Genomic DNA, 26,922 nt, shown 5'->3' with positions numbered 1-26,922 from the left:
TTTGCCCCTGGGGGGTGTGCAGTGCGTTCACGAGTGGGGCTCTGAGGCACGAGCAGCTCTGGGAAAGGGGGTGCTAAATATGGCCACCACAGCCTTGTTGCATTTGTCATGCTCAGTTCTGGCCTTAATAGGCTGCTGGACAGGTCTGCCGGCGGTGGCAAGAGAAAGCTGAAGTCTACACTGGTCTAATTGGTTGGGGAAGGAAGATAAAGTGAGTGAATGGGACGCCGCCCCAGCACCTTCACCCACCTCCCACAGGGTACCCCTGGGTCTCGCTGGAATCCTCCGGGGGCCTCGGGAGACATCACAGGGCTACTGAACCTTCCGGGGCCCTGGGGAAGTGAGGCACCTGGGCCTCAGTATGGAAGGAGGCCAAGTGTAACCCCAAATGGCATCAGCCAGGTCTGGGAACCTCAGTCAGTTCCCGGGGCTAGGGGAAAAATGGCAGTACGGGGCATTCCAGATCAACACACTTGACTTTATTAAGCACCAATGGCGAGTCCGGCTCTGCACCGGGAACACGGAGATGAACAAGACACAGTCCCGGCCCTCGAAGGGCTTACAGTCTAGTAGGAGAGACCAACCAGCTTTTGGCTGATTACAATTCTGTGGATTAAAGTAAAACACAGTGGCGGAGGGTGGGGGGGCAGCAGGCTATCCCAGAGCACCTGACCCAGCCTGGGGCTCCAGATGGTGCTTGAGCTGGGAGTTATGCAGCTACAGAAAAACAAAAGGTATCCTAGGTGAGGGAACAGCAGAGCGAAGGCCCAGAGGCAAGAGACAGCCTCGTGCATGTGTGTGGACTGCTAAGAGTTCAGGGCGAGGAGGACACAGAGTGGGAGGCAGACTGGTGGCAGGTGGGGAGTGGGTATGGGGAATGCTGGAGAAATGCCAAGGTGGCACAGTGGGTCATCTCACAAGAGGCCCCGCCACCGCATTACCAACAAGGGAGTCCTCACTGCATTCTGGCCGAGGGCTTCGACCTGGGGGGGAGAATCCTGTCCGAAGGTGGCAGCCCTTGGTCCACGATTATTTCCCTGGTCCAGGACGCAGGTTTTGGTCATGATGGGGCATGTGTTTGGACAGGGTTCAAGCCCAGGGAATCTTCCAGTTTTGAACATTGCCCATGGCCACAGAGACAGCACCCCCAAGAAATTTACAGCAGTTTCCCACCATCGCTTGCACGCCCCATCGCGGACACCATGCTGTGCGTGGGCCCAGAGGGAGGGGCCCCAGGGAAGGTGGGGAGAGTAGCTACTGACAGGGGCTTTCTCTGCCTCAGACAGGATGCACTCCAAAGAAGGGTCGGCCCAGTGCGGGGCTCAGCCCAGCTTCAGTGCGTGTGTGTGTGTGTGTGTGCGTGCGCTGACGGGCTTGGGAGGACACGGGATGCATCTGTTACCTGCTTCAGCCTCGGAGGACATGGAGGCCCAGGGCCTCCTGTGTCGGCAGCGCCGGCTAGGGCGAAGGCAGGAGGCAGCGCGTGAGCAGGTAGAGGAGGCCAGCAAGGCCCGCCAGCCCCGTCAGGACCCCGAGCCTCAGGGGCAGGTACTCCAGGGAGCGCTCCAGCTCGGCGTGCAGGAGGACGACCTGGCGTTTGGTGACACTCCACTCCCCCGAGTTGTCGAGGACGTGGCGGGCCATGCGGGCCTTGTCCTTCAGGGGCAGCTGGGCCTCGATCCGGGCCTCTGCGTCCTGCCGGTTCAGGTGGTTCCTCTGCATCAGCCGCGCCAGCTGCGTGTCCCGGTCACTGAGGACGGGGCGGGAGCGTTGCTCAGGACCGCAGGCCCCAGCCTCCCTCCCATGGGCAAGTCACGGGCCGGGGGGGGGGGAGCCCCTTCCCTCAAATCTCTTTCAGGGCAGTGGCCAGGGAGGGGGGCGACTCCCACCTCAACCCACGCTTTGTGAGGACCCCCGTAGCTCGATGGGCTTGAGAAGTCCCTCAGCATCAACAGGAAGGGGGAGGGCTGCAGCAGCTGCTCGTCGCCATCTGGGGTCTCTCTGGCTTGCCACTAGGCCCGCGGTTTCCCAGTGACAAGATGGGAAGATCTGGTCATCTGGCATCAGCTACATCCTGAGTCCCTGGATGGGTGACCTTTACTGGAAGGCTTGTGCCTGCAAGCCAGTCACTTCCTGTAGTTCCCCTGGGGCTTGGGCCTGCTGCATCCAAAACAGCTTCCCGAGCCACCACAGAGACCCCCTCTCCTTGCCTTCCCACCCCCAGCCTGGACACTGAGAGCCAAGACAGCGGCCGCTGGGCTTGATGCCACTGACACAGCAGGACGGGCCAGCCCCAAGGTGCCTCCCCTTGGAGCAAGGACTGGAGCGCTGGAGCTGGTCCTTGGGACGGGACGATGCATCACAAGCTAAGCTAAACACCACCCATCTCCCGACTGCAAAGGAAATTCAAAGACTAGGCCTTTCGCCCACTCTGATGTTACCCCCTAAGTCCTTACCCAGGAAACTTCCCGTCTTGCCTTTGGCTACACAGGACCCGCTCTAGGCTGTCCTCTGGAAGGGGGTCATCTCCAACCTCTCTCTAGTTCTGTGGCTACCTGAGCCCCTCAGAGGGAGTAAGAGGGAGCAGGCTCTGCCCTCTGGGGGCTGTCTGCTTTGCCACTAGGCCTGAGCTTTCCCAGCTGTTAAGATGAGAGGATCTGATCACTACAGTTTGGTCTCCTTTTAGGTGTGGCCTAGACCAGAGGCCCTCCCGGGATGTGAAGACACACATTCCAGGGACAGACACAACCTGAACACTAGTCAATTCCAGTGCTGTTCAGAACAGAATGCTCCAGAAAATCATTTCTGGCTGGCCGATCAGAGAAGAACTTGTCAAAGGATGGTGTCTATACCAGCCTTGAAAAGTAAGTCAGACTTCTGGTTTCCTTTGTTACAGGAACACCGTCCTGTCGAGGTCATGGGGCCAATACCTTCCTGGCTAAAAACAAGGACTGAATCTTAGGGACGCTGTGAAATCTGGGTGAACAGGGGTAGCTTAGAGCCACCTGTGAGGGCATAGCCTTCAGAAGGTGTGGCCTAGACAGGAGGACTTCCTGGAACGTGAAGGCTGAGCTCCCTGACAGCCCTTTCTGGGGCTCAGAGAGAAGCTCCTATGGTTAGTTCAAGGACTGATGCTATTTGTGGGAAGAGGATTTTTATCCAAACACTTGGCAACTGGCAAATTTCTCAAAAATGTGAATAATCCCGTTTTGGTATAATCACACTTTGGTAAATGCACCCTATTATTTCAAACGCACCGGGGATAGTCTGATAGTTACAGGAATCAAGAGAGGAGCTTTCATTTTGTACAGTGTAGATCCCTTTTATGAAAAGCAAATAATCGCCCATTCCCATGTCTCTGGCTTCTCTCTCAAGCCTGAAAGTGAGGTGTGAACAGCACCCGGGATTCTGGCAAAGCCTCCCCTGGCTGGTGAGCGGGCCTGGAGGAGTTCCTGCAGAAGAGGCCTCGTCTATGGACCCAGCGTACCTGCCAGGAGCCACGCGCTCTCTGCTCGTAGTGAACAGACCAAGCCAGAGGGAGAGCGCAAGGCAGGGCAGGCGTGGGGTCATCTGTGACTACAGATACAGCCAGTGTTCTCACCTCTGCTGGAAGACTCCCCCCACCCCCCGCCTTTTTGGATCCCTTGGTGCAAAGTTCCAATTGCATTAAGACTCCAAGGCAAAGTCTTCATGGCATGTGCTTGGCCTCCGCTGATAAGCCTTTCACAGACAGGGAACAGAGAAGCCAGAGAGGCTGCAGGTTTCCACGGGAGACACGGGCTGGGGTGAGGTGGGGGGAGCTATGAGGATGCCGGAGTCCCTCCATGAGGCTCAGCGGATTCCGACCGGGCTTTCCATGGCAGCCCTCGCTGGGCAGCCGCGGGGGCCGGCAGGGTGAAGCTCGGGGCACCAGCACGCCAGGTCCTACCTCCGCTTGTGCTAGAAGCCTCCCACGCACCAGTCTCCGGAGAGCCACCCTGTGCCCAAAATACCCACAGAGCCAAGTGCCCACCTCTGTGTCTGCTGCACTTGTGGGTGGCATCCAGGAAGTTTCTGGGAGGCAGAGACACCCTGCAGCCTCATCTACTCTCTCACCCCCTGGGACTGTGACTCATTTTCTCTGACGCTTTGATCTGGCTCTGTTTGCCAAACCTGGATTCTGGTTTGCGCCATGTCCTGAGGGATTCGGAGAACACAGCTCCCTCCTTAGTCGGACTCTGACAGTTCCCTCCGGGCAACTGTCCATTCATCGGTGCTGCCAAGGGGGGACCCTGGACACCACCTCAAGGAACTCCCCCCTTAAGTTTCTCTTCTGTAATTCACAAATATCAGCTCCTGCCCCAAACGCTTCATGCTAAAAGCTAAATTGAGTGAAGTAATAAATGTGGAGCTGTCTGGAAAGGTGGGAAGTGCTAGAGGAGGGAAAAGGGATCCAGAGATTAACAACGTGGTAGCTCAGGGCATCTGGGCTGAAGTGCCCCCAATAGCCAGCAGGGGGAGCCCCTCCCAAGCAACTAGAGAAGCCTGGGGCCCTTCACTTCCCGCACCTACTTGGGAGCATATCTGGGTCAGGCACACAAGTCCTTCCTGTAGGTTCTGGACACAGCCGCCCAAACCCCCAGTGCCTCCCGGTCGCCCCGCGGAGTAAGGGCAAAGCAACGTGGGCCATTTCTCAGGTACGCGCTTTACCGCAGGGCCAGGCCTGGCCCGCACGCACTCACCAGTACACCACGACCGTGTGCGCCATGTACTTGAGCAGCTGCTTGGTCTCAAACAGCAGGGGGATGTCCAGAATCACATAGCGGTATCCTGGGGGAGAAGCCGGAAGCCCGCGGTTCAGTTCTGCAAGCCAGCACTAAGGACCGCGTCAGGCGAGAGCTCCCTGGCGGAGGGGGAGACCCTACAAGGACGGGCATAACCTGAACGCTAGCAGTTCCGGTACCATTCTGCAGACCGTCGTTCCTACCTAGGATGATCGGGGAGGACCTTGCAGGAGGGAGGGCATCTGTACTGGCCTTGAAATGCAGGCAGGGCTTCTGAGACTTGAACATGAATGGAGGTGAGGGCCCCCAGGAGCTGTGAGGTTCTACTGCCCCGGCCATGGAGGCCTTGCACGACGGGAGGCGAAGCCGGTGAGGTGAGCAGGGCAGGTGCCAAGGGCTGGGTTCGCCTTGATCTTGAACCTAAAGGGTTGTTATTTATGAGCAAGGAAATGACACAGAGTTGAAGGAGGCTGGGGAGTTTCCAGGAGGAATTGGGCCCTTTCTGCCCTCCTTCACCCATCTTTGCTCAAAAAAAAAACCCCAAAATGAAAACAAAAGTGTGGCTCCCTGCTGAAGAAGAGTCCTGCATGGCGATCTCGGCCAGCTCTTCACAAGACTCCTATGGGGGTGGGGCAATAGCCCCAGAAGGAGAGGTGGCTTCTCTGCGTTGGAGGCGGGCCTCCAGCCAAGGACTGCAGGGACGCCAGGGAGGTGGTGGGTGGTTATGACTAAGGAAACATAAGTCACTCCAGTGCGGTAAAAGGCACTGGCTGGCCCTCCCAATACCAGGCCAAGGCCAGTCAAGGGCGGTACCCTCACCCACGGTGAGAGGGCGTGCTCCTGGGCTGCCCACCCCCAAACACTACGGGCTACACACTCCTAGTTCTCTTTGGGCCAGTGTCCCCTGTGTATGTGCAAAAAGCTGGCAGGGATCCAGGAGCCGTGAGGGAAGGGGATGGGCACTGCCTCTGCTCAGAGATGCCTGCCTGGCTTGGCTGGTGTCCCACCGCAAACACTTCCAACCACAGAGCCAGACGCACACACAGGGGACAGGGTGCATGACCCAAGCCACTGGGGTGCCTGTTCCCCAGCATCTGCTGCTCGGGAAGCCCAAGAAAAACCTTCAGTTGAACGAGGGGGTTAGGAGAATGGGCTCTGATGACAGGCCTGGGTTTGCAGCACCCCCACTTTCCCACCATGTGACTTTGGGCCCCTGAACGAACCTCATCCGTGAGTGAAGGCTACCTCCCCCCAGGAGGACGGTAAGGATCCAATGAGCGAAGGCTCGTAAACCACTCCGCGCCTCACCCAGACACTCCCAAGTGCCCCATAAATGATGGTTATTATTACTACCGTTCCCTGGAAGGGAGGGGTGCCCACAATTCCAGTTCTCCCGCTCCCCTCCCAGCTCAGAACAGAAGCCAAGACCAGACCCTCTCTGGGCCTCTTATCTCCCTTTCCTGCTCCGGCCCCACCCGTCCCTGTCCCCTCACTGTCCTTTCTCCTCGGCCCCTCTCGGGAGCTCGCGGCCAGCTCCTCGGTTCAGCGGCAAAGGGCTATTCAGCTGTCACATCCCTCCTGGTTGATAAGCTCTGCAAACTATCCTGACTCTATTAAGACATCCGTCTGCCTGCACAGAGACCTCCCCGACAGCTGGTGATCTTATCTGACGTTTGATTATACCAACCTTGACAGTCGCGTTTGTTATACTCATCAGGGAAAAACTGGGACTGTGGAAGCCACAGCTGTTGTCCCCATTTTTCACCTTATCGAGCTGAAAAGAGCTTTCTGGCTTTTATTTAAGTGGTGGTGGTTGGGGAGAGGGGAGGCTGGGTGGATGACACAGCAGGAGAACTTTAGAGCGGGTGACATTATCCGCTGCTTAATTTCAGAAGGGGAGAGGCGCCGCCGCCGCCTCAAAGCCCTGCAGATGTATTCGCAACTGGCCGGGGAGCAAACGCGAAAGGGCAGGACTGAAAGGCAGAAGGCTTCGCTCCTGGGTGGGGGCCAGGAGGGGTCCTCGCACAGACAGGAGAGGCAGGACAAAGGCAGAAAGAGTCCAGAGACTCTCCTTGAGGAGGGGGAGGGGAGGTCTGCAGTAAGGTCCTGAGACACAGGGCAAGCTGGTCCAGCAGGCACAATGCCTGGAGCCCCCTCCCGCCCCGGCCAGAGCAGGGGAAAGGGGATGGGGGTGGGGGACGTCAACACCGTGGATGTCTGTCAAGTCCTCTCTTTCCTTCTGAAGGGAGGTGCAGGCCAGAGGAAGATGGGGTGGGGAGAGGTTCCCACTCCGCATGAGAACTTGATGCGTGAGAGGATAAAATAAGGCCAGGATCACAGTGCAAAAGCCACGAGAAAACCTAGAAGGCTCCCCCATACCCTCCAGGAACAAAGTCTCAGCATTGTGACTGACGGTGGTGAGACAAGCGGCCAGCCTTCCATTCTGCCGCCCGGGCTGGCGGCCACCTATGCCAGAGGCTGGCGGGCAGATCTGCAGGGGCCCCGGGCCGGCCCCTGCCCTCTGCTCCTCCACTGGTGGCGACTGACCCCATCCTGCACCTGATCAGGTCACTCCGGCCCAAAACTGTCCTAAGAACAGGGCCGGCACCGGGGCTGTAGCTTGGGAGAACCTCCAGGAAAGGTTCTTGCCAGCTGAGCACAGACCCCGGTTTTCACTGCCCCTTCTTACAGTCCCGGTGCACGCCAGGCTAATTCTCTCCACCGAGGCCTAGCCCTGAAGGACTATCCTCCTCGTAGGAGCCCCCCCACACCCCGCCCCGGCCCTGTACCTGGCCATTCTGGGCCCTCCCCAATGTCCAGTCTGCAAGCTTATTTTCCAGGCAGCCCGACCAGCACCAAAACTGACTCTGACCACGGGTTATACCATGTGCTGATGGACAGTCACTGATGTGGACTCAGTCCCCCGAATAGCTTCTCGACGTTGGCATTGTTAGCCTTACTATGCAGAGGGAAGGCTGGCTCACTTGACAAAGGCACGCAGCTAGATGCTATGAGGCCAGGACTGAAACTCAGGTCTCCAGACTCCATTCTTTGTCGGCTATTGTTACTCCCAACCCTGCTAGAAAAATCAACTTACTTCCTGGGGATCGTGGCTCAAAAGCCTCAAGTGTCTCTTCTCACTCCATTGTCAACCTCTTTAAATGCTAAGGGACATGCGGACCTTTCCTCTGGGGCTGCCACGTGGCTCTGCGTGGGGGTGCACAAGAATAGTGTGAACTAGCCAGCCAGGCCAGCCAGCTCCCCTTCTCCCTGGCTAACCTTTGTGCAAAGGAAGAGGGCCCCGGCCCTGGAAGAAGAGGGCTCTGCCCCACCCTTGTCCCAGGCCCCGGGTCTTACCTCGGAGGAAATACTTGACGGTCTCCTTCATCATTTCCTTGCGGATCTCCGGGTGGGTGATGGTGTTGAGCAGATGCCGCCGGTCGGGCTGGTTAAAGATCAGGTCCCCCAGGACCTTGCGGTTGATGTCACCATTCTCCAGCAAGACCTCAGTGCCGAAGGCCTCCACGATGTGCCGGTGGGCGGGGTATCCTGGCTGGACGACTGTGGCAGGAGGAGGGGCTGGGTCACTCTCTAGAGCCTCCAGCCCAGCCAGAGGCCCCCAAATGACTAGAGGCAAAATGAGGGGGGAACCCACGGGTGTCTCTTTCAGTTGGAGCAAAAACCAAATGAGACGAGGGAAAGCAGTTGAGGAAGAGAGCAGAGCACATGGAACCCCTCCAGTGGGTCACAGGGTGAGGGGAAGGAGAGGGACAAGGAAAGGGAAGGGGCGGGGAGCAGGCAATCAGACCAGGGCCGACAGGAAAGCCTTCCCCTCCTCCGAGGCCTTGAAAGGACTTAGGAAAAGGTGAGACATGATGGCAGAAAGGGGGACGGGGGAGCTGCTGCATACAGATCCACCAGCTGCCCCTCCCAACTCACCATGGCGGGCGATGACGTCAACATCAATCACCGCACAGCCCAGCTGCTGGAACACCTGGATCACCGAGCTCTTGCCCGAGGCGATGCCCCCTGTGAGGCCCACCAGAAACATCTTCCCAGGGAAGAGGAGGCCAGCGAGAATGCCGAACCAGGAGCCGGGGAATCACCGGAGTTAGGGCCCGCCTGGCTGGTTGGGATGGCCCACACGGACCTGCCTGGGGACGACAGCAGGAGGCCTGATGAGTGTCCCTGAAGGCCGGGGGGTGGGGGTGGGGGGATGGCACAAAGGAACAGAAGGGAGATGCAGTCTGCCCGGGCAGAGTGGAGCTCTGAGCTTGGGAAACTCTCCATCCTAAGATAGAAAAACTCTTTCAGGACGGGCCTCCAGTAGTCTTTAGAAAACATTCATAAACAAGGCAAACCAGCAGTGTATAAATTTAGCAATCAAAACGCTGAGTAAGCAGAACAAGGTCAGGTGCTGTTAAGCAGAATACTTTCTGGAGGAAGCAGTACCCGGTTGCAGGCAAATTTCGAGTAGGAAGGGGACACCTGTCCCTCTGTGGTGAACCCAAGGCCCTTGCCAGGTGCCCACAGAGCACCCCTTCCGGCCTTCACTTTGTAGTCTGGGACGCTGAGGCTCACGGGGAAGAATGTCCTGCCTGCCCAACCCCCCCGGCACCAGCACTGACTGGGCGGCTAGTCTAGACCGAGAAGAATCCTCCCTCCTCAACCAGAAGTGGCCAAGATGCGGAGCTCAGAGGAAGCGGTGGCTGGGGGGCCAGGAGGCCTGAGGTTTAGAGGAGTGCGGATCTTGCCGGGGAGGACTGTGAGGCGGGGAGCACTCTGCGGGAAGGATGACAGGCTGCGGGAGGGAACTCTTGAGCTTGGCGTGGGGGTGGCGGCTCTCAGACCGAGCATAGCAGCGCAGCAGAGGTTAGGAGCCGGGGCCTCTTCAGGCCCAGTTTCTCCACGTACGATGCTGTGTGGCCCTGGGCAAGTCGCCTGTCTCTCGGAACCTCAGTGTTCTCATCCATAAAATGGGGGTGACGGAACCTATCTCCTTAGGCTGTTTGCAGACCGAATGAGAAAATGCATCTATCTGAAGCCCTCGGGACACTGCCATTTCCACGGAGAATGTCCAGGAGGAGAAGTGAGGACGGAGACGTGGGATGGAAGGCGGGCGCCGAAGCCACACCGCACGGCACGGAGACTAAAACAGACACTCGTGAAGTAACGTCCCCATTCTTACTGCCTCAGACTATCTCACAAAAGACTTGTTTAAAGTCACGTTGCATTTTCTGTAGTGACCAGGGTTACCATGTCTGGGACTTGGCTCCCAGGCTGGGAGAAATTAAATGGAAGGCCAAGTCTCTCCCATCCCTCCCTCAGCATCAAATCACTTCTCCAGGACCTTGAAATCTGTCACGGGACTTTTTTTTTTTTTTTTTTTTTTTTGTAAAATGGCAGATTTACTGTCCTAATTACACTTTGCTTGAGCTTATGCCAAAATGAGTTTGCCTCCCCTGAGGACACACCAAGTGACAGGGGGAGGCAGCTGCTCGGATGTGGGTGGGTGGGGGGGACCAACCCAGAAGGTTAAATCTGCCCAGGTTTGTTCTCCCAGGGCAGCCAGGGGAGGAAAGAGGAGAATACCCACCAGAGTCATCATCCACATGGAGGGACCTAACTCAATTATTAGACCATTTGCGAAGCATTTCTCCTCAACCTCTGTGAGCCTGGGGTCGCCCCCAGGTGGTCTCCCTCCAGTTGACACAGAGAGGACTTAAGGATGAGGTTCAGTTGTCAAAAAATAATTATTGTTTTTTGTTCACTCAGCTGAAGCTTTGAAATGGAAAGTCCAGCAACAGCACTGTAACCCCAGCTCTGTCCTGTTGTCCCCAAAGCCGTGAGCTTGCCTCTCCACTGCAGACCAATCTGGAAGAATGGGAGTGGAGCCTGAGAAGAGGCGGTGGCGGACGGAAGGGGCAAGGGCCAATTCTCTAACGAGGCCCTGGCCCCTCACTGTGGAAAGCAAGCTGCTGTCACCTGGGCACCCAACTTCGCCAGACTTGGCTGAAGGGGCCTAGCGGGGCAGGTGGCCTCAGCTCCTGCCCGTTCACAGGACCAGGACCCCTCCCCCGACACACTGAGTCAGAATCTCTGGCGATGGAGCAGCTCTGCTGTGTCACAGGCTTGGAATCGACTCTAACTCTTCACTTCCAGTGAGGCGATTAAGGACCGCAGAGAGCAAGGGACTTACCCAGGGCCACAGCCATTAGTGGAGCCTGAAATGAATTCAGGGCTCCCACCTCTGAGTCTAGACTCCTGCCTTAACATACTCAGGAAATGAAAAATTAATTTATCTTTAAAAGAAAATAAGGACGGTGAATATGGCTCTAGGCAAATCCATTCAGAGCCAAAGAGAAATGACTTCTAGACGGTCATATGGGTGTCTTCCCTCCGCAGAACAGGGGGTAGGTCTTATGGACAGCAACCAGAGCCCAGATGTCAATTCCAGGCTCAGCTCGGCCCCAGACTCGCGGGGTAGCTTAATGAGTATCTTCCCTTCTCCGTGCTTTGGGCGACCATCTGTGGAAACAGACCGACAGCTGCTTGGCCTCTGTCAGGAAGGCCAAGGGGATGGAGGAGCACATGTCCTGGGAGGCCCTGGGCCCCTGGCTGAAAGGGCCTGGACAGATAACAGCTGTTCCCGTCCAGCAAGCCGTGCATAACTCATCCCTCCGCTAACCACGGACTGCGCTCCTCTGGGCCTTGCAGCTCCGCCTCGGGGACCTCTCGGGGAACCAAAGGAACACTCAGGTCTTGCCTCTCAGGGAAACTGGAGGGAGACACAGTCACAAATGAAAGCAGCCAAGAACAGAGCAGCAACAGGTGAGCCAGAGTGATCACACGGGACTCACCCTGGGTCTGGGTGTGTGTGTGTGCACGCGTATGTGCGTGCATGTGCATGCGTGTGCATGCATGTGTGCATGTATGTGTATGTGTGCATGCGTGTGCGTGCGTGTGCATATGTGTATGTGCACGTATGCACGTGTGCGTGCATGCGTGTGTGCGTGCGGACCCACTCACAGTCCTGCTCCTGGACCTGCCCAAGGCGGGAGCTGCAGCTAGCAAGAGCCCACGTCCCCTCAAGGCTTAGCGAGGAGGAAACGAAGGCTGAGGTTCCGACTGCCCCTAAGACTCACCCAGCCCTGTCCGGCAGCTCCTCCCCAGGGAGACCCAGGCAGTAGTGACCACCTCTGGTAGCCTGTGCCGCGGACCCTGCTCCTGCTCCAAAGTCCTCTGCAATCTGCTCGCTTCCCCTCATTCCACCACCATTTACACGCAGGCAGTGGGAACCTCACAGCAACTCCCAAACCGGGCCCTGATCTGAATCCCCCACGGAACTGCAGAAAAGGTACAGAAACCCAGGCTCCACCCTCCTGTCCCAGCCAGCTGGGCACCAGAACTGCTGCTAAAGTGGAAGGTTAGGAGCGCCTGGGTGGCTCAGTCGGCTAAGTGTCTGCCTTCGGCTCAGGTCATGATCCCAGGGTCCTGGGATCGAGCCCCGCATTGGGCTCCCCACTTGGCGGGGAGCCTGCTTCTCCCTCTCTCTCTGCCTGCTGCTCCCCCTTCTTGTGTGCTGTCAAATAAATAAAACCTTTAAAAAAATAATAAAAATAAAATGGAAGCTTATAGACTCTAAGTCAAGAAGCCTGGGTCCCAGTCTCTCTGCACTCAGCTATAAAACTATGGGACAGGGGTAGCCTTCCACCAGCCTGGCCAAGGGCGGTAAGTGCTCCATAAATGACAAAAAGCTGATCCCTCAAGTACCTGCCTCTGTCTGACCCTCAGTCTCCACACCTGCGAGCCCGGGGCTGATGCTAACTGGGGCTCTCTTCCTCCCTTTTGTGGTGCAGCACTTCCCAGAGCTGTCAGGAGATGTTCGCCTGGGGGACCAATGAATGATGAGACCGCTGGTGGCCCGGGAATCCTCCTCCTCAATACCAAAAGCTGTTCCCAGAGCTGGCTTGGCTGGCGGAGGAAGGATGACCCCGAGTCCCATGGTAACAGAGAAGGCGAATGCCCAGCACAAGAGAAATGGAAGCTGGATTCTGGGAAAGGATCCCAGGCCTGGCTTCGTCAGCCAAGGCGGGCCTCCAGTCCCAGGGGGGCCACCTCCAAATCCTTTCTTCTCCCTCACTCTCCCTGTCAGGGGAAAGACAGCAGGGTGTGAAGAAAAGGGTCGGGACTTGAGTCACAGAGGTGGGGTCTGCAGTCTGTGAAGTGAGGAGCGAATGCCACTGTGCTCTGTAAATGGGGGGTCCCTCTCATTGAGCTTCCCCAAACCGCCTTTCATTGTTTACCTCTTGGGCACCAACAGCCCAGAGACTGTTCAAGGAACATTCAAGGAAGAACAGTTTTGGGGCGCCTGCCTGAATAAGTCAGTGGAGCGTGTGCGACTCTTGGTCTTGGGGTTATGAGTTTGAGCCCCACGTGGGGTGTAGAGATTACTTAAAAATAAAATCTTAAAAAAAAAATGTCTCTCTTGGAATCTTCTCTGGTGGTGTTTCTTAGGGAAAAATGAGAGTAGGCTGCTCCATAGGTCTCCAGACACAAAACCCCACTACCACCTTGCTGTCTGTCCTAGTTCTGACCCCACTAGGCCTACCCTAAAAACCTAAGTCCCATCCCCTGCACCCAGACCTGTCCAGTGGCTTCTTAACTCCACCCTCCACCCCTTACCTGGACTTTCCCAAAATGGCCAGGGTCATGGCTTCAAGTGAACTTCTGATCATGTCACTCCCCTGCTTAAAACCTTCACTGCCTTCTTCCCTCTTCTCCTATCCTCCTGGCTTCTCACCTTCTCACAGAAGCCTCTGGGCCCCATGTAACCTACCCACCTTCGACATCTCTGCTCCCCCCCCCCCCCCCGCCCCGTCAAGGAACCTGGGCCATGCCTTGCATGCCTGCTTTCTGTCCCTGAATATTCAGGCTCTTTCCCACCTCAGAGCTTCCAGGTGCTATGCTGTTCCTCCTGCCACCACGCTCACTTCCTGGCTAACTTCCCTAGGTTTATTCTGCATTCATTCCTTTAGTCAATCAGGCACCAGACACTGCTCAGAGTGCCAGCCCTCTCCAAGCAAAGCCCACACTGTACTGTGGGAGGCGGGGGGTGGGGCAAGGGTGTAAATAATAAACTCAAAATATGTATGCTGATGTCAGTGGGGGATCATATCAAGAGCAATGGGGCTCACTGTCTTTTTTTTTAAGATTTTATTTATTAGAGGGGCGCCTGGGTGGCACAGCGGTTAAGCGCCTGCCTTCGGCTCAGGGCGTGATCCCGGCGTTATGGGATCGAGCCCCACATCAGGCTCTTCAGCTATGAGCCTGCTTCTTCCTCTCCCGCTCCCCCTGCTTGTGTTCCCTCTCTCGCTGGCTGTCTCTATCTCTGTCAAATAAATAAATAAAATTTTTTTAAAAAAAAGATTTTATTTATTAGAGAGAGAGGGAGAGAGAGAGGATGTGCACAAGTGGGGGAAGGGGCAGTGGGAAAGGCAGAGAATTTGAAGCAGACACCACGCTGAGTGCAGAGCCCAACGCAGGGCTTGATCTCATGACCCCGAGATCATGACCTGAACTGAAACCAAGAGTCAGACGCTTAACCGATGGAGCCACCCAGGTGCCTCAGCGGTCGTCGTCTTAAATCAGGACCAGGGAGGTCTAAGCAAGGACCTGAAATCAGCAAGAGGGAACATCATAGCTCCACTCAGAGCAGCCTCATCCAACCCCCACCTCAAATCAGGCCCCTGACCTCTCTCTGCACCATTCTTCTCCTTCCCTGTACCCACTGTGTTTGTGTGACTGCTTTCAATGTGTTAAATAAAACAAGCTCCACGAGATCACGAGCCATGTCGCTCGCAGCCCTTTGTCTCCGGCATCTAGCATAGTGCCCAATGTCTACCCGTCATGTACCAGGTGAGCGATACTGGTCAAGTTACTTAACCTTTCGTTGATTGGGTTTCTTCATCTGTGAAATGGAGCTAATGGCACCTACCCCGAGTGGCTGTGAAGAGTAGAAGAGATCGTACATCAAAGTGTTTCATTCTAAGTGCCTGGCACACTTCTGCCAAGCACTCACCAAGGCTCCCTGTCAGTTAGGAGAAGGGGTTTGAAAGCTCTTTACAGAATGAACAGCTGAAGGAGTCCATGACCAGGGAAGGGGAGAGAAAATACCTGGGGTCACATTCTCCTGTCAGTGGCAAGGGGGAGGCTGGAACCAACCTCCCAGCCTGCTCCCTTTTCCATGAGAACATGCTGCCTGAGGATAGTAGATCCCTCCTGGGGTGGGGAGGAAACAAACAAAACATCCCATGGGTTAAAGAGAATAAGAAACCGATACCTGAATGGACACTCTTTCTTTCCTCCCTTGGGAGAGCTCAGGACTTAACTTGGAACCACGTTCTGTTGCTCTGCATTCCTTAATCAGCAGCCCCAACCTGCCTGTGCCGGGGTGGGGGTGGGGGCAGGTCCTGGCTCCCTCATTAGCCTGCAGCTCCCTTTCCTCCTCCTCCTCCTCCTGCAGTCTCCCAGGATTTCATACTGGGCATGCCTGACCTGCGAGACGCTTCTTCGAACAGCTTTCCAAAGGGGATGTATCCATTTTGCTCCAATGATCAATATAATCATTCATGAAAACGAGTCATTCCCTGCCTTGGGACCCAATTATTTTCTCGTGGAACCAGTGGTTGCAAAAATATATTGTTTTCCAGTTAACTAGTAAGTGCTATTTTTATCTACGGTTTCCCCACTCCTAATCTTTCATTATTGGGGAGAGGCTGCTGTTTAAAGCTCAGTGCAAGTTCTCGTCTGCTAGGCCTATTAAGTCACTACCTCCTCCAAGCTGCCAATTACCTGGAGGGAGCCACAAGAGAGGGTGTTGGCGGTTAAGTCCCTCTCCGTTTTCCTGGCCAACACCAAGGGAAGGGGAGGGAACAGGTGCTCTTCCAGAGCACTCTCCAAGCACAAACCCTCAGTCCAGGGAGCCTTTATGGGTGGGCAGGGAGGTTGTTTGCATTGGACTACTAAGCTGGTGCTTATGCAGAAGAAGGATCACAGCGAAAGCCAACTCTCAGGGGCTTCAGAGTCACAGGGGCCTCAGCTGGGATCTCAGCTCTGTCCCCTAACTAGCTGTGTGGCCTTGGGCAACTTCAGCATTGTGGGCTTATTTCCTTGCATATAAAATGTGATTAATAATGACGACTTGTGGGTTTTGTCAGGATTGAATGAGGTGACATATGTCATGGTCACCCCATCTTCCCCAACTCAGTGTGTGACACATCACAGTCACTGCAATCTACTCCACTTCTCCAAAGGGCATCTTCACCCTCTCAGTTGCTCAGGCCAAAAACTTTGGTGTCCTGGCTCCTGGCTCACAATCTTCATCCCACCCACTAGCGCCCCCTGCTGGCTGTGCTCTTGGCTACCTTCACACCCCAGGGAGACATTGCTGGGTCCTCCTACAACCGTCTTGCTCCTGGGGTACTGCAGTGGCCTCTGAGCGATTTCCTGGCTGCCACCTTTGCTCCCCAACCGTCTGCTCATGATACAGCAGCAAGTGTGAGCCTTTAAAAATGCAAGTCCAGGGGCGCCTGGGTGGCGCAGTCGTTAAGCGTCTGCCTTCGGCTCAGGGTGTGATCCCAGCATTCTGGGATCGAGCCCCACATCAGGCTCTTCTGCTGGGAGCCTGCTTCTTCCTCTCCCACTCCCCCGCTTGTGTTCCCTCTCTCGCTGCTGTCTCTGTCAAATAAATAATAAAATAAAATCTTTAAAAATAAATAAATAAAAATGCAAGTCCAATCATTTCACCCTCTGCTCAAAACCCTCTAATGGTTCCTCTAGAGCACGAGCCAAGTCCTTCCAGGGTCCTACAGGGGCTTCACGATGGACGCAGTCGTCTCTGTTCCCAGCACCTCCTACCACTCTCCCCCTTGACCTCAGCCCTCCAGACACACTGGTCGCCTTGCTGCTCCTTGACTATGCCGAGCATACTCCCACCTTGGGTCTGTGGATATTATTGTTCCTTCCATATGGAAAGCTCTTCCCCCAGGGCGCTGCACAGCTTACGCCTTCCTCTGCCCAACCATCGCCCTATCAGAAACTGTCCTGAATATATAAAATAGCACCCTCACTTCACTCTCTCTCGTCTCCTCACTGTTCCACTCTTCTTCATAGCACTTACCCACTTGCCACTACCCAACGTATTACATATTCATGTGTTCATCTATTGTAATCTGCCTCACCCCAGAATCTGGGCACTACTGTACCCAAGGTGCTGAAAACAGGGCCTGACAAATAGAAGGGCCTCAGAAACATCTGTTGAATGAATACATAAAACACAGAAAAATGTCCAGCTCATAGGTAAGCAGGAACTCAACATTAACTATTTTATTTTTATTATTTTTAAGATTTTATTTATTTGAGAGAGAGAGAGCGTGCATGTGCAAATGAGCCGGGAGAAGGAGAAGCAGACTCCCCGCTGAGCACAGAGCCTGATTCAGGGCTCAACATGGGGCTCGATCCCAGGACCCTGAGATCATGACCTGAGCAGAAGTCAGACACTTAACTGAACTACCCAGGGGCCCCTCAAAACTATTTTAAAATAACAGCATAACTGCTTCAGAAAACCTACTATGAGAACCACAAAACCTTTTCCGCATCACTCCCACCCCTACATTTCTGGGCTGACAATATCTTGGACTCACAGATGAGGAAACTGAGGCAGAGAGTGCCTAGGAAGGCAAGGTGTCCATTAGGGAGGACACTAGAATATAAGAGTAGCTGCACGGCCTGGGTGGCTCAGTCGGTTAAGTGGCCAGTGGTTTCGGCTGGGGTCATGGTCTCAGGGTCGTGGGATGGAGCCCTGTGTATGTGTATTGTGGGGGGGGGGCGCTCGCAGCTCAGTGCAAGAGTCTACAGAATCTGCTTGGGGTTCTTTCCCTCTTCCTCTCCCTCCCCCACTATACCCCCACTCTCGCCCGCACTTGCATGCTCTCTAAAATAAATAAATAAAATCTTAAAAAAAAAAAAGAGTAGCTGCCCACCATTTGAGCACTGTCTATGTGCCAGGGACATCCCCCAACCCATCTGATCAGCACAATCACCCAGGGAAGTCAGTTCTTTGGTTTACGCCCATTCTAAAGGTGAAGAAATGGAAGCTAAAAGAAGTTAGACATTTGTGCGTGATAGTTCCAGGATGCCTGGGGCATGCTTGAAGATCTTCCAAGGGGCACAAAGGCACAGTGTAGGAGGAATACATTTCCCACTCAATGCCCACCACCTCCACCAATGGGAACAGACCAGCTTTGGAACATGCCTGCATCCTCTCCCTTCCCGGGTCTCCCTTTACCCTCTCCCATCTCCCAGGTTTCAAAGAAAGGCACAACTACCCAGCCATGCCAAAATCTTACTAAGGTGCACTGTCCCTAGTGCAAAATTCCCCTGGCACCACAAAGGGGGACTTGGAAACATCAGTATTCATGCCGAGGCTGTGCCTGCCTACAGTGACCTCGTAACAAAGGCTCCTGCTGAGTCAGGTGGTTTCCAAATCTTTGCCTTCAATAAAGTTCAAGGAGGACCTAGAAGAACTGTCTGCTGGCAGGTCATTAATAATTTATTTCAATGACACATCACTGTGATTTTTTTGGCCCATAACACAGAGGGCGTACAAAGCATTGAGTAGTATTACCACAACAAAATGCCTTCAAGTCCTACGTATTTATTTACACGAACCAACTTTTTCAGTGCCACAAATAAAAGCTCTGCTCATTCTGGCAAATATACACGGCACACACATGAACTTTAAAAAGTTCCACCTAGCTTATTAACAGAAGCATTTCAAATAAAACTTACGTTTGACAGCTGATCAAAACCAGGTGTCTTGATCAACTGTATATTTTACGATAAAAACTCAATCCAAGAGAAATTGTTTAATATTATGACCACAAGACAATTTTCAAAAATGTTTTAGTTTTAATTTTTTTGTTGTTTTTGCAGAGAGGTAGGATGACAAACCAAAGGCTTTCAAGCATAAAATGTATCATATTAGAAAAAAATTCTGGGGAGGAAATTAGGTAGAAATAGAAGTTGAAGGAAGAAAAACAGCAATGTAAAATTTCAAAGGCTAAACTGGTTTGTATATATTTTTTCAAAGGATAAGGGAAATCAAATCACTATAGTATTGAGATCCCATTGCAGATTTACATGCCTGATATAACAGTTTCATTTTTAAAGTGTCTAATATTTACAATTAACCAGAAATCACATCCTTTGCAAATGTCAGAGAAAATTTTTAGCGATCTAAAAACATGCCAGTGGGGACGTTTTCGAAACAAACCGAAGTTCACTGCTTGCCTGCCTTCAGTTACCAGCCCTAATCTTTTCTCCTAAGGCAAGGCACCAAGAAAGGATCTGAACCCTTGAAACATATTACTCAGGAGGACGAATTCAGACCTTGCACAAGACAGAAGAGGATCCGGTGGGAATTTACGGCCCTGCAAAGAGAAAACCACCCCAAACGGCCTGTCTACTTTCTATTCATCAGTCTCTAGCATTGCCCAAGACCTAGGTTGGCACCCCACCAAATCCATCTGATTTATTCTGGTAAAATCAGCCATTACCCTCCCCCCAACCAAAGCGCCCCCCCCCCCCAAAACCTATGTTCAAAGGCTTCCATTTCCTCGTCTTTAAAATTAGGACTTAATGTCAAGGTTCATTCGGGTGCTAATTTTCCCATAACTAAGGGAGAAATAAAACTTCATAAGCAAACTCAACGACAGAGGTGCCAATATCTCCATTTGGGAACCTGGGGAAGGACGAAAAGTTGGTGGCCAGGCAGCCCTCTTTACGATGAGTGGGAATCCCACGCTGCCACCCAGGCCTGGCGGGGGGGCGGGTCTTCCCTAAAATGTGATAACCAGTTCAGCCTTCTGGGAAGAAGGAAAGTGGAGGTGAAGCCTTGTCTGAAAGATGGAGATGACCACTCAGCAAAACAGCAGTACCCAGCGAAGCACTTTTAATCTACCCTATGAGATAAGTATCATACGCATTTTCACAAAACTGGAAAGGGCAGACGCTGGATTCAAAAATAAAACAGATCTGACCACAAAGTTCTGAAGCATAGTGGCTTTGGACTGAACCTGCGTTTGAAACCACGATTTCTGCCACAAGTCTAGCAGTAAACCTTTCTCCATTTCCACAGCTGTAAAACAGGGAAAATAACACCTTGCTTAGTAAGGTTGCTGTCAAGGCAACGAGCCATGGATGTCGACGCGTCTGACCCAGCGGCTGCTACATAGTATGTGCTCAACAAATTGTAGCCGAGGTTTGAAAAAACAAGGCGCGCACTGCCCGTCCCACCGCGCTGCACGACCGGTGCGCCTCGGGCGTGTTCTCAGCGCCCAGAGCCAGGCCCGGCGCCGGGACGCGGGGCTTCGGGGGCGGACACAGGCCCTGGGACAGAGCAGCCCCGGGACGCCCCCCCTCCCGCCCGCCCCCACTCGCCCGGGTCCGGCCGTTTCCCCCGCCGGCCCGCGCGGCGCGCTACGTACCCGAGGCCTCTGACCCGGCCCGGGCCGCCGCCGCTCGCCCAATCTCAGCGGCGCTTACTGGGTGGCTCCCGGCGGGCAGGCGGGGCCTCGGGGGCGCGCGCACGTGGACCGGACGTCCGGCCGGCGGAAAGGGCGGGCGGGGAAGGTGCGCCGTCGCCGCGCGCTGGGCATGGTGGGCGTCGGGGGGTTAGTGCCCCTTCGGATCGTAAGCCCTCCCACGCCGAGGGAAAAACAACAACACAACCTGGAAAGCCCTAGCTTCAAATTCAGGCCTTGGCCATGTCTAGTTGTGCAGCTCCTGGCAGTCGCTACGGCAGGTAACTGAGCGCCTTCAACCCGCCAGGTCCTAAGAGCACTCTGTAGGCATTAGCTCATTGAATTTTCACAGGTGGAGCCTGTCACCGTCCCCATTTCACACAAGAGGAAACTGATTTTCAGAGGTTAATCCGTTTGCTCTCTTAGAGTGCCAGTTGGCTGTAGAGCTCATTCTGTCCGTGCAAGCCCAGCAAGTCACTCAGCCTCTCACCCCGTCTCCGCTATTAAAGTGGGGAGAATTGCTACTACGCTGTTTGTTGAAAGCATTAGGAATACATAAAAAACATCTAATGGTACCTTACAAGTAGTAAGTGGCCCTTAATTACCCTGCTTCCTTTCCCTCTCCCTAAACTGTACCTCTGCTTTCTGCTTTCTATATGGTAGGAATCTTGTCTATCTTCACCGCGAATATCCCCAGTGCCTAGAACAGTGCCCAGCACAGTAGGGATCCGATACATTGAAGAACGAAGTAATGCAACATCTTTCTCTGACCCGAAACCTTTCTCCTTAATGTCAACGGCACCGGCTGCCATCACCCGATAAATAGACTGGCATCTCATGATCAAAGGGCCCATTTCATCCAAACACCAGTCCAGTGTTCGAATCTCCTCTACATCATCTCTGGGGTCTGATCTTGGCCACACCCAGTGTCAGGGAACTGTTTTTCATGAGAGCTTCATGCTGTCCAACTTTGAAGTCCAGTCCTGATAGAAAGTTTTTCGTTAGGTAATACAATATCTCCCCTAGTTCTAATCTGTGGCAACATGCAGAACAATTCTAATTCCTATTCCATAAGGCCAGATTTAATGGCCCTGTTTCCTTCTTGCATCAAACAATTTACAGGTAACCTAGCTTTGTGGTTCTCGACCTTTTCCCTACTCCTGACCTATTAGAGGGATACACAACTCCCATCAGTAACCCTGGCTGCCATGGCAATGACAGAGATAGGAATATACCTTCCCCTCTCTCAAATTATCAAGCTCTTCTTGGGGCATATTGTTAGGAAACCCCCTGCAGATGATCCTGCTTTTCCCAGACGCTGCCTTACAGTATTGTGAGCATTGGTGTACAGGCCAGGGCCTTGTCTTTTAGGTAGGCATCCTTGTGATCCAATGGGCCAACGGCAGCTGCGACTCTGCATCTCTGCTGGGATGATCCCAGAGGAGAGGCTGAAGGATGCTGCAGGGCCTTCAACCCAGGTATATCTTTGGAACTGAAGCTCTACTTGGCAGTTTGGAGGTGATGCCATCAAGGATTTTTTTCGGCTCAAACACATATGCTCTTTTATTCAGGATATCAATAATAAACTGGCTCTAGCTGCTTACATGCTCTCACTTCATCCTGACAATGATCTGCATCTCAGTCACCTCTCTGTCCTTGGCATTAAGCACAATACATGGAATATGGTGCTGCTTCAAGTTGTTTGATGAACAACCCTCTGAGTCCGAGAGAGATGACTCCTTTGACTCCTGGGTCTTTGACTCTTGGTTCTTAAAATTAAACTTACTTTCTGTATGTTTATTTTAAATAAATATTAATATGCAATTAAATTTATACCGTACCTTACAAATACCATTAATATTTATCCTTTATTAAACAGCTTAAAAAAAAAAACAAAACTCCCATAGGTTGTCACCAGCTGGAAGATAAAGTCCAAACTTCTTAGCCTGAAACTTAAGGCCTTCTGTGACCTGGCCGCAATCACCCCTCTAGACATATGTCTCACCATATGTCTCACCATATGTTCTCCCTTGGGAAAGGCCAAGAAGGATAGTGATTTAGTTACTGCACCAGACTTTGTGTTAAAACACCAGGTTCAAGTCTGAATTCATACTAAGTAGCAGTGAAACTTCGGACTAATCATTGAACTTCTTGTTTTCTCATTGTAAAAGGGGAGTAACACCTGCCCTGCTCATTGCACAGCATCAAACGAGACAGTTGATGGTGGGGATCAAAGGAACAACGTGCTAGCACATTTTGTGAGCAATAAACGCTCTACAAACACAATGGGTCACCATACTGTGTGTTCCTTCCTCTGCCCTTTCCCTCTAACGTTTCCACACCTGAAGCCTTTAACCCTTCTCACTATTCATTCATACATTAAGTAATCCAACAAATATTAATTGAGGACCCACTCTGTATCCCTTGGTGGCCCAAAGATTACAGAGGTGAGGAAAATCCAAAGTATTCTCTGCCTTCCTGGAACACAGGGTCTTGTGGGAGAAAATGGTTGCAAACTGTATAACCACACAAACAAAAAAAGGAAAACTGCAGCTGTGATTCCAGCTCAGGGGTGGGTCCACACTGCCCCGAGAAATTATAATGAAGGATCCGGCACTTAAGTTGCCTCCAAGGCCAAGTTCAAAGTCTGTTTTCTTCAGGAAGCCCTTTCTAACAATGCTGCCCCAAAGTTCTGCACCCCCTGCCCCACCCCAAACTTCAGTTAACTTATCTCTCTAGCTCATTTAATCATACCCAGTCAGGCCGTGTTATTTTTTTCTGGTTTTCCCAACTTCACTGTAAGTGCCTTCTGAGCAGCGAATGGCTGGCACGCTCTTAAATCCCACAGATTTAAGCCACAGAAGGCTGGACCCACTGCATTCAGACCCATGTGTCAGGGGCTGTCATAGGAAGGAAGGGGACCCTTCGTGAAAGTGAGCTCCAGGGGAGACAGGAAGCTGCCAAAGACCATGTCCCTGTCCCTTATTCACAATTGGGCACACTAGCCCTGTTCTTCAGAGGAGAAAAACTCTCTTACTTAGGACAGCCAGGCTACTGCGTATTATGATCTTTCAACAACAAAAATTTCATCATCTCTCTCCCCAGCTAAAAATCTTTCAGCAGCTTCCAAGAGTCTTCAGGATAAAGCCCAACCCCCTCAGCATGGCATCCACATCCCTTCCTGGTCTGACTGCTGACTGCCTCTCCAGTCTCAACCTCCAAAATGCTCATGTAATTCTTGCTGCAGGACCTCAACAGCACCCCTCTCAGGCAGCGGGACTCTCCCCCAGCCCCCGCCCCATCTGTCTGGTTCCCCTTTGAAAACTCAGCTTAGCCATCTTTTTGTCCAGAACCTCTTTCCCGAGGCCAAGGGTGCCTCCAGGCTCCACCTACATCCAGGGTTTCCACTCTCTCACACACAGTACCATAATGGTGAGTCTATGTAGTTACCAACTTGGGGAGTGAAGCCAGGATGGGGACGACTGTGTTGTTCTATCCCTCACTCTCTAGTTCCTGCCACAGAGCCTGGCAGGTGATGAGTGCTCCAAGGTGTTGAATAAATGAGGCACAACCTGGCTCATGCTTTCCTAGGCCCATTAGAAGAAATGGATCTCTGATATGTTGGGGGTACAGCAAGGGCCTTGATCTGTGACGGACATTGTGAGAAAGTTTTTCTTTGATAATCACAGGGAATGCTGACTTCCTGGGAAGGGAAATAATTTCTTAGGTATTGACCATGTCAGACACTTTACTAAGTGTTTTGCCTGCACTGTCTCATTTTCTAAGTGAGGGCACTGAGGCTCAGAGAAGTTAAGTGACTTGCCTAAGGTCACTCATTAGGCAGAGGCAGAACCAGGATTTAGAACCCAGGGGGTTAGACTCTGAATCATGTTCTCTTAATCACCATATTCTGTCTCCAGTAACAACTGTGAAGGGATAACAGAGGTATCCACAGTAGAAGTAAATTCCAGAATCCGCAGTTTCACAGGCACAATCCTCAGTCACCCCTTGGGCTCTGCTGTACCTGCCTTTGTAGAATGCTTCTGCCAGAACGGGGAGGATAGAAAGAGCCAGCAGAACTAGATGGGAGAATACTGCTATTTTCATATGATGAGGCACTCAGGAAGCTGGGAATGTCTACCGCGGAAAAAAGAACAGGGAACCAGATATCAATTGAAGAATATGTAACAATTATGTAGAGGGACACAGGATTATATGCTTCCATGTGACTCCATAAGGCAGACCTTGGCCAACTTTCCACCAATGAGAACTGTCTGAAAGTGGAAGGCGCTCTGTTATGGAGGGTGGGGGGTGGGGGGTGGGAGGAACAAATATGAGAACTCTTGGAATCCCAAGAAACTATCCACAGACCCAATTTAGGAAACTCTACACTGTACTGCTTTTGGTGATCCTTCTGTCCCAATGCGACAATAGACTCGAAAGTAAACTTACATTCCAAAATCTCATGTAGCAATATTCAATTTTCAGTAGTCATTTTTAAAAAGTATCACCTATACTCAATTTCTTTTTAAAAACATAACATTTAAATTTTATTACAGAGAAATAACAGATTCTACAAAAATCTAAGTGAGCATTCTCACTTGAAAGACCCTAAGAGAGCGGGGAATAAGTACCTTTCAGGTGCCTTTGAAGTCTGAAATTCTCAAAGGTGCTGGATTCCAGAACTTGGGACTGGTACTTGCATTCTGAGCTTGGACATGACAGTCTCATTGCCTGTCTCCCTCCCAGAAAGGCTCTCCACTGAGCAAAAACCGCTCAGTTTGCAGGAAAATACAAGGCAGTGTCTTTCTTAAGCTTTGAACCACAAGAATGGCAGGGTCCACAGTCGACCCTATAATCACTCTGCCCTGGTCATGTTTCATTAGCTTTTGTTTAACCTCTGCATGTCTGTGAGAAAAGAAAATACAAGGTTGGGAATTAGAAAACCAGATGTGGGTTCTGGTTCTGCTACCAGGTATCACTGTGTTGTGTGTATGTGTGTGTTTTTGCAAGCTCAATTTTCTTCCAGTCCCCTTTCCTACCGACTTTACAAGGTTACATGGGCTACAAGTGAAACACTTAGAATTAAATCCAACTAACACATGTAAGGCTTTATTTGTATTATCTCTGACGTCTTCCTCTGGCCTGCAGCTGCACAGAAGACATCATATTGACAGCAGTCTTGGTCCTGGAGAGATGTCTGAGTGGGTGTCCTTCCCTTCTAAAGTCAGATATAAATGACTGGGGATTATCTGCTGCTTTGGATCATATCTACTTCTGCACTTACCACTGAGACAAATGAAGAATTGGTAATATTTAGCTCTCTTTTGTTTTGTTTCCCTGAGTCAGATGGAAAGTGTTTCTTCCCACTTTCTCCCTCTTTCCAGGCTGAGAGTTTCCGAATGGCAAAGATCATCCCTTTTTTTGGTCATGGAGCTCTCTGACCATAAGAGCATGTCATTCCCGTACAACCCACAATCCAGCCTGAATGGGAACTCTAGAAATGGGAACCACGTCTTTGGGCGTTGGCCTCAAGACTCAGGTGCAATTACTCAAACACAGGGGTGAGACCCAAGGGACTGAAGCATTCAGTTAATGCTAAAACCAGATAAAGATGTCACCATTATTTTCAAATAACTGATTTCCTTGGGTAGATGAAGCAGACAATGGGACTTCTGTAGTGACAAAGAATTCAGAGGGCCGAAGGGCCGACAGATGCAAATTTGTGCACCGATTCTGCCACTTACTTGCTTTGTGACTGCGCGATTTACCACCCAATCTGGGCCACATTTCTTCGTCTGTGCCTAAGGGGAATAATAATACAACGCATCTTCTCGGCTGTTGGGAGGATTAAATGAGATATACGAAAAGCCTTACCCCAGACTCTGGCATATGAGCGCTCATTAAAAAGAGGATGTGGAGAGTCCTAGGAACACTATGTGAGCTTCGTGGAGACCAGTACCTGGAGGCCAAGAAGCGGCAAAGCCCGACCAGTCAGGTCTCCTGGCTCAGGGTCGGTACTCCGCACACCACAATCCACCGCCTCCAGGAGGCCTCGAATTCACGACGACCAGGGGCCGCCTGAAGTCCCGAGTGAGGAAAGGCGACCAGGAGCCAACCTGGCTTCTCCCAGCAAAGGCTCTCCAAGAAGGCCCGACGCATTCGGGCTCCCGGTGGGTAGCACCCGCGGGCCTCAGGCCTCATTACTTACCCGGTAATGGTAACGGTCCTTAACGGCAGCCAATAACGGCTCACCTATGGCCCAGACACTGGCAAGGGCAGGCTGAGGTCAAACCTTGGATTTTGGCGCCTCATCCCGAAACCCTAGGCAAGCATCGAACTACAATTCCCAGCATGCCACGCGGCCGCTGGGTCGCGGAGCGTCGGCCCCGCCAACCTTGGGGCCCTTCTTTCCTCAAAACGCGGCTGAACGCCCAGGACTTCCGGGTAGTGCTGGCCCCCCCACCCAGGACAGCCTCCTTTTATGGTTTCTGGGTATTGTAGTCCACCTTGTTCCGGTTTCACGAGAATGAGCTGTTCCTAGCTACGGCGCCCTTCGACACAAAAACTACAAA

General features: G+C 52.7%; 1 protein-coding gene and 1 long non-coding RNA gene across 6 annotated transcripts; one reads left to right on the top strand and one right to left on the bottom strand.

The window, feature by feature from the left end:
• Nucleotides 1–457: 457 nt before the first annotated feature.
• Nucleotides 458–26,766, bottom strand: DCAKD (dephospho-CoA kinase domain containing). Of its 4 annotated transcripts, none has more exons than XM_045814103.2 (5): nucleotides 26,559–26,766; nucleotides 8,703–8,917; nucleotides 8,121–8,324; nucleotides 4,722–4,809; nucleotides 458–1,750 (listed from the first exon to the last, which is right to left on the bottom strand). In XM_045814103.2, exons 2-5 carry the CDS (start codon nucleotides 8,812–8,814, stop codon nucleotides 1,459–1,461), a joined length of 696 nt encoding a protein of 231 aa, XP_045670059.2. In that variant the 5' UTR covers nucleotides 8,815–8,917; nucleotides 26,559–26,766; the 3' UTR covers nucleotides 458–1,458. The 4 variants fall into 4 exon arrangements, with proteins under 4 accessions (XP_045670059.2, XP_045670061.2, XP_045670060.2 ...); XM_045814105.2 differs by having other exon boundaries at nucleotides 8,703–8,913; XM_045814104.2 differs by lacking the exon at nucleotides 26,559–26,766 and adding an exon at nucleotides 20,312–20,414.
• Nucleotides 4,595–13,430, top strand: LOC148107941 (uncharacterized). Of its 2 annotated transcripts, none has more exons than XR_015721274.1 (3): nucleotides 4,595–4,676; nucleotides 10,539–11,594; nucleotides 12,623–13,430. It is a non-coding gene; the product is annotated as an uncharacterized LOC148107941 (long non-coding RNA). The 2 variants fall into 2 exon arrangements; XR_015721275.1 differs by lacking the exon at nucleotides 4,595–4,676 and adding an exon at nucleotides 9,755–9,932.
• Nucleotides 26,767–26,922: the final 156 nt, after the last annotated feature.

The sequence above is a fragment of the Ursus americanus genome, chromosome 23 (genome assembly GCF_024610735.1).
Source record: "Ursus americanus isolate L20-20 chromosome 23, mUrsAme1.1.p, whole genome shotgun sequence".
In the NCBI taxonomy this organism is placed as follows: domain Eukaryota; kingdom Metazoa; phylum Chordata; class Mammalia; order Carnivora; family Ursidae; genus Ursus; species Ursus americanus.
Note: the sequence above shows the minus strand (reverse complement) of the source record. Positions and strands in the feature narration are given on the sequence as shown.

Excerpts from the sequence above, each read along its gene's own strand:
- DCAKD (XM_045814103.2), bottom strand. The coding sequence starts at position 8,814 with ATGTTTCTGGTGGGCCTCACAGGGGGCATCGCCTCGGGCAAGAGCTCG. Across the intron at positions 8,325-8,702 it reads TGACGTCATCGCCCGCCATG|TCGTCCAGCCAGGATACCCC; the intron begins GTGAGTTGGGAG and ends CTCCTGCCACAG. Across the intron at positions 1,751-4,721 it reads CACACGGTCGTGGTGTACTG|TGACCGGGACACGCAGCTGG; the intron begins GTGAGTGCGTGC and ends CCCCGTCCTCAG.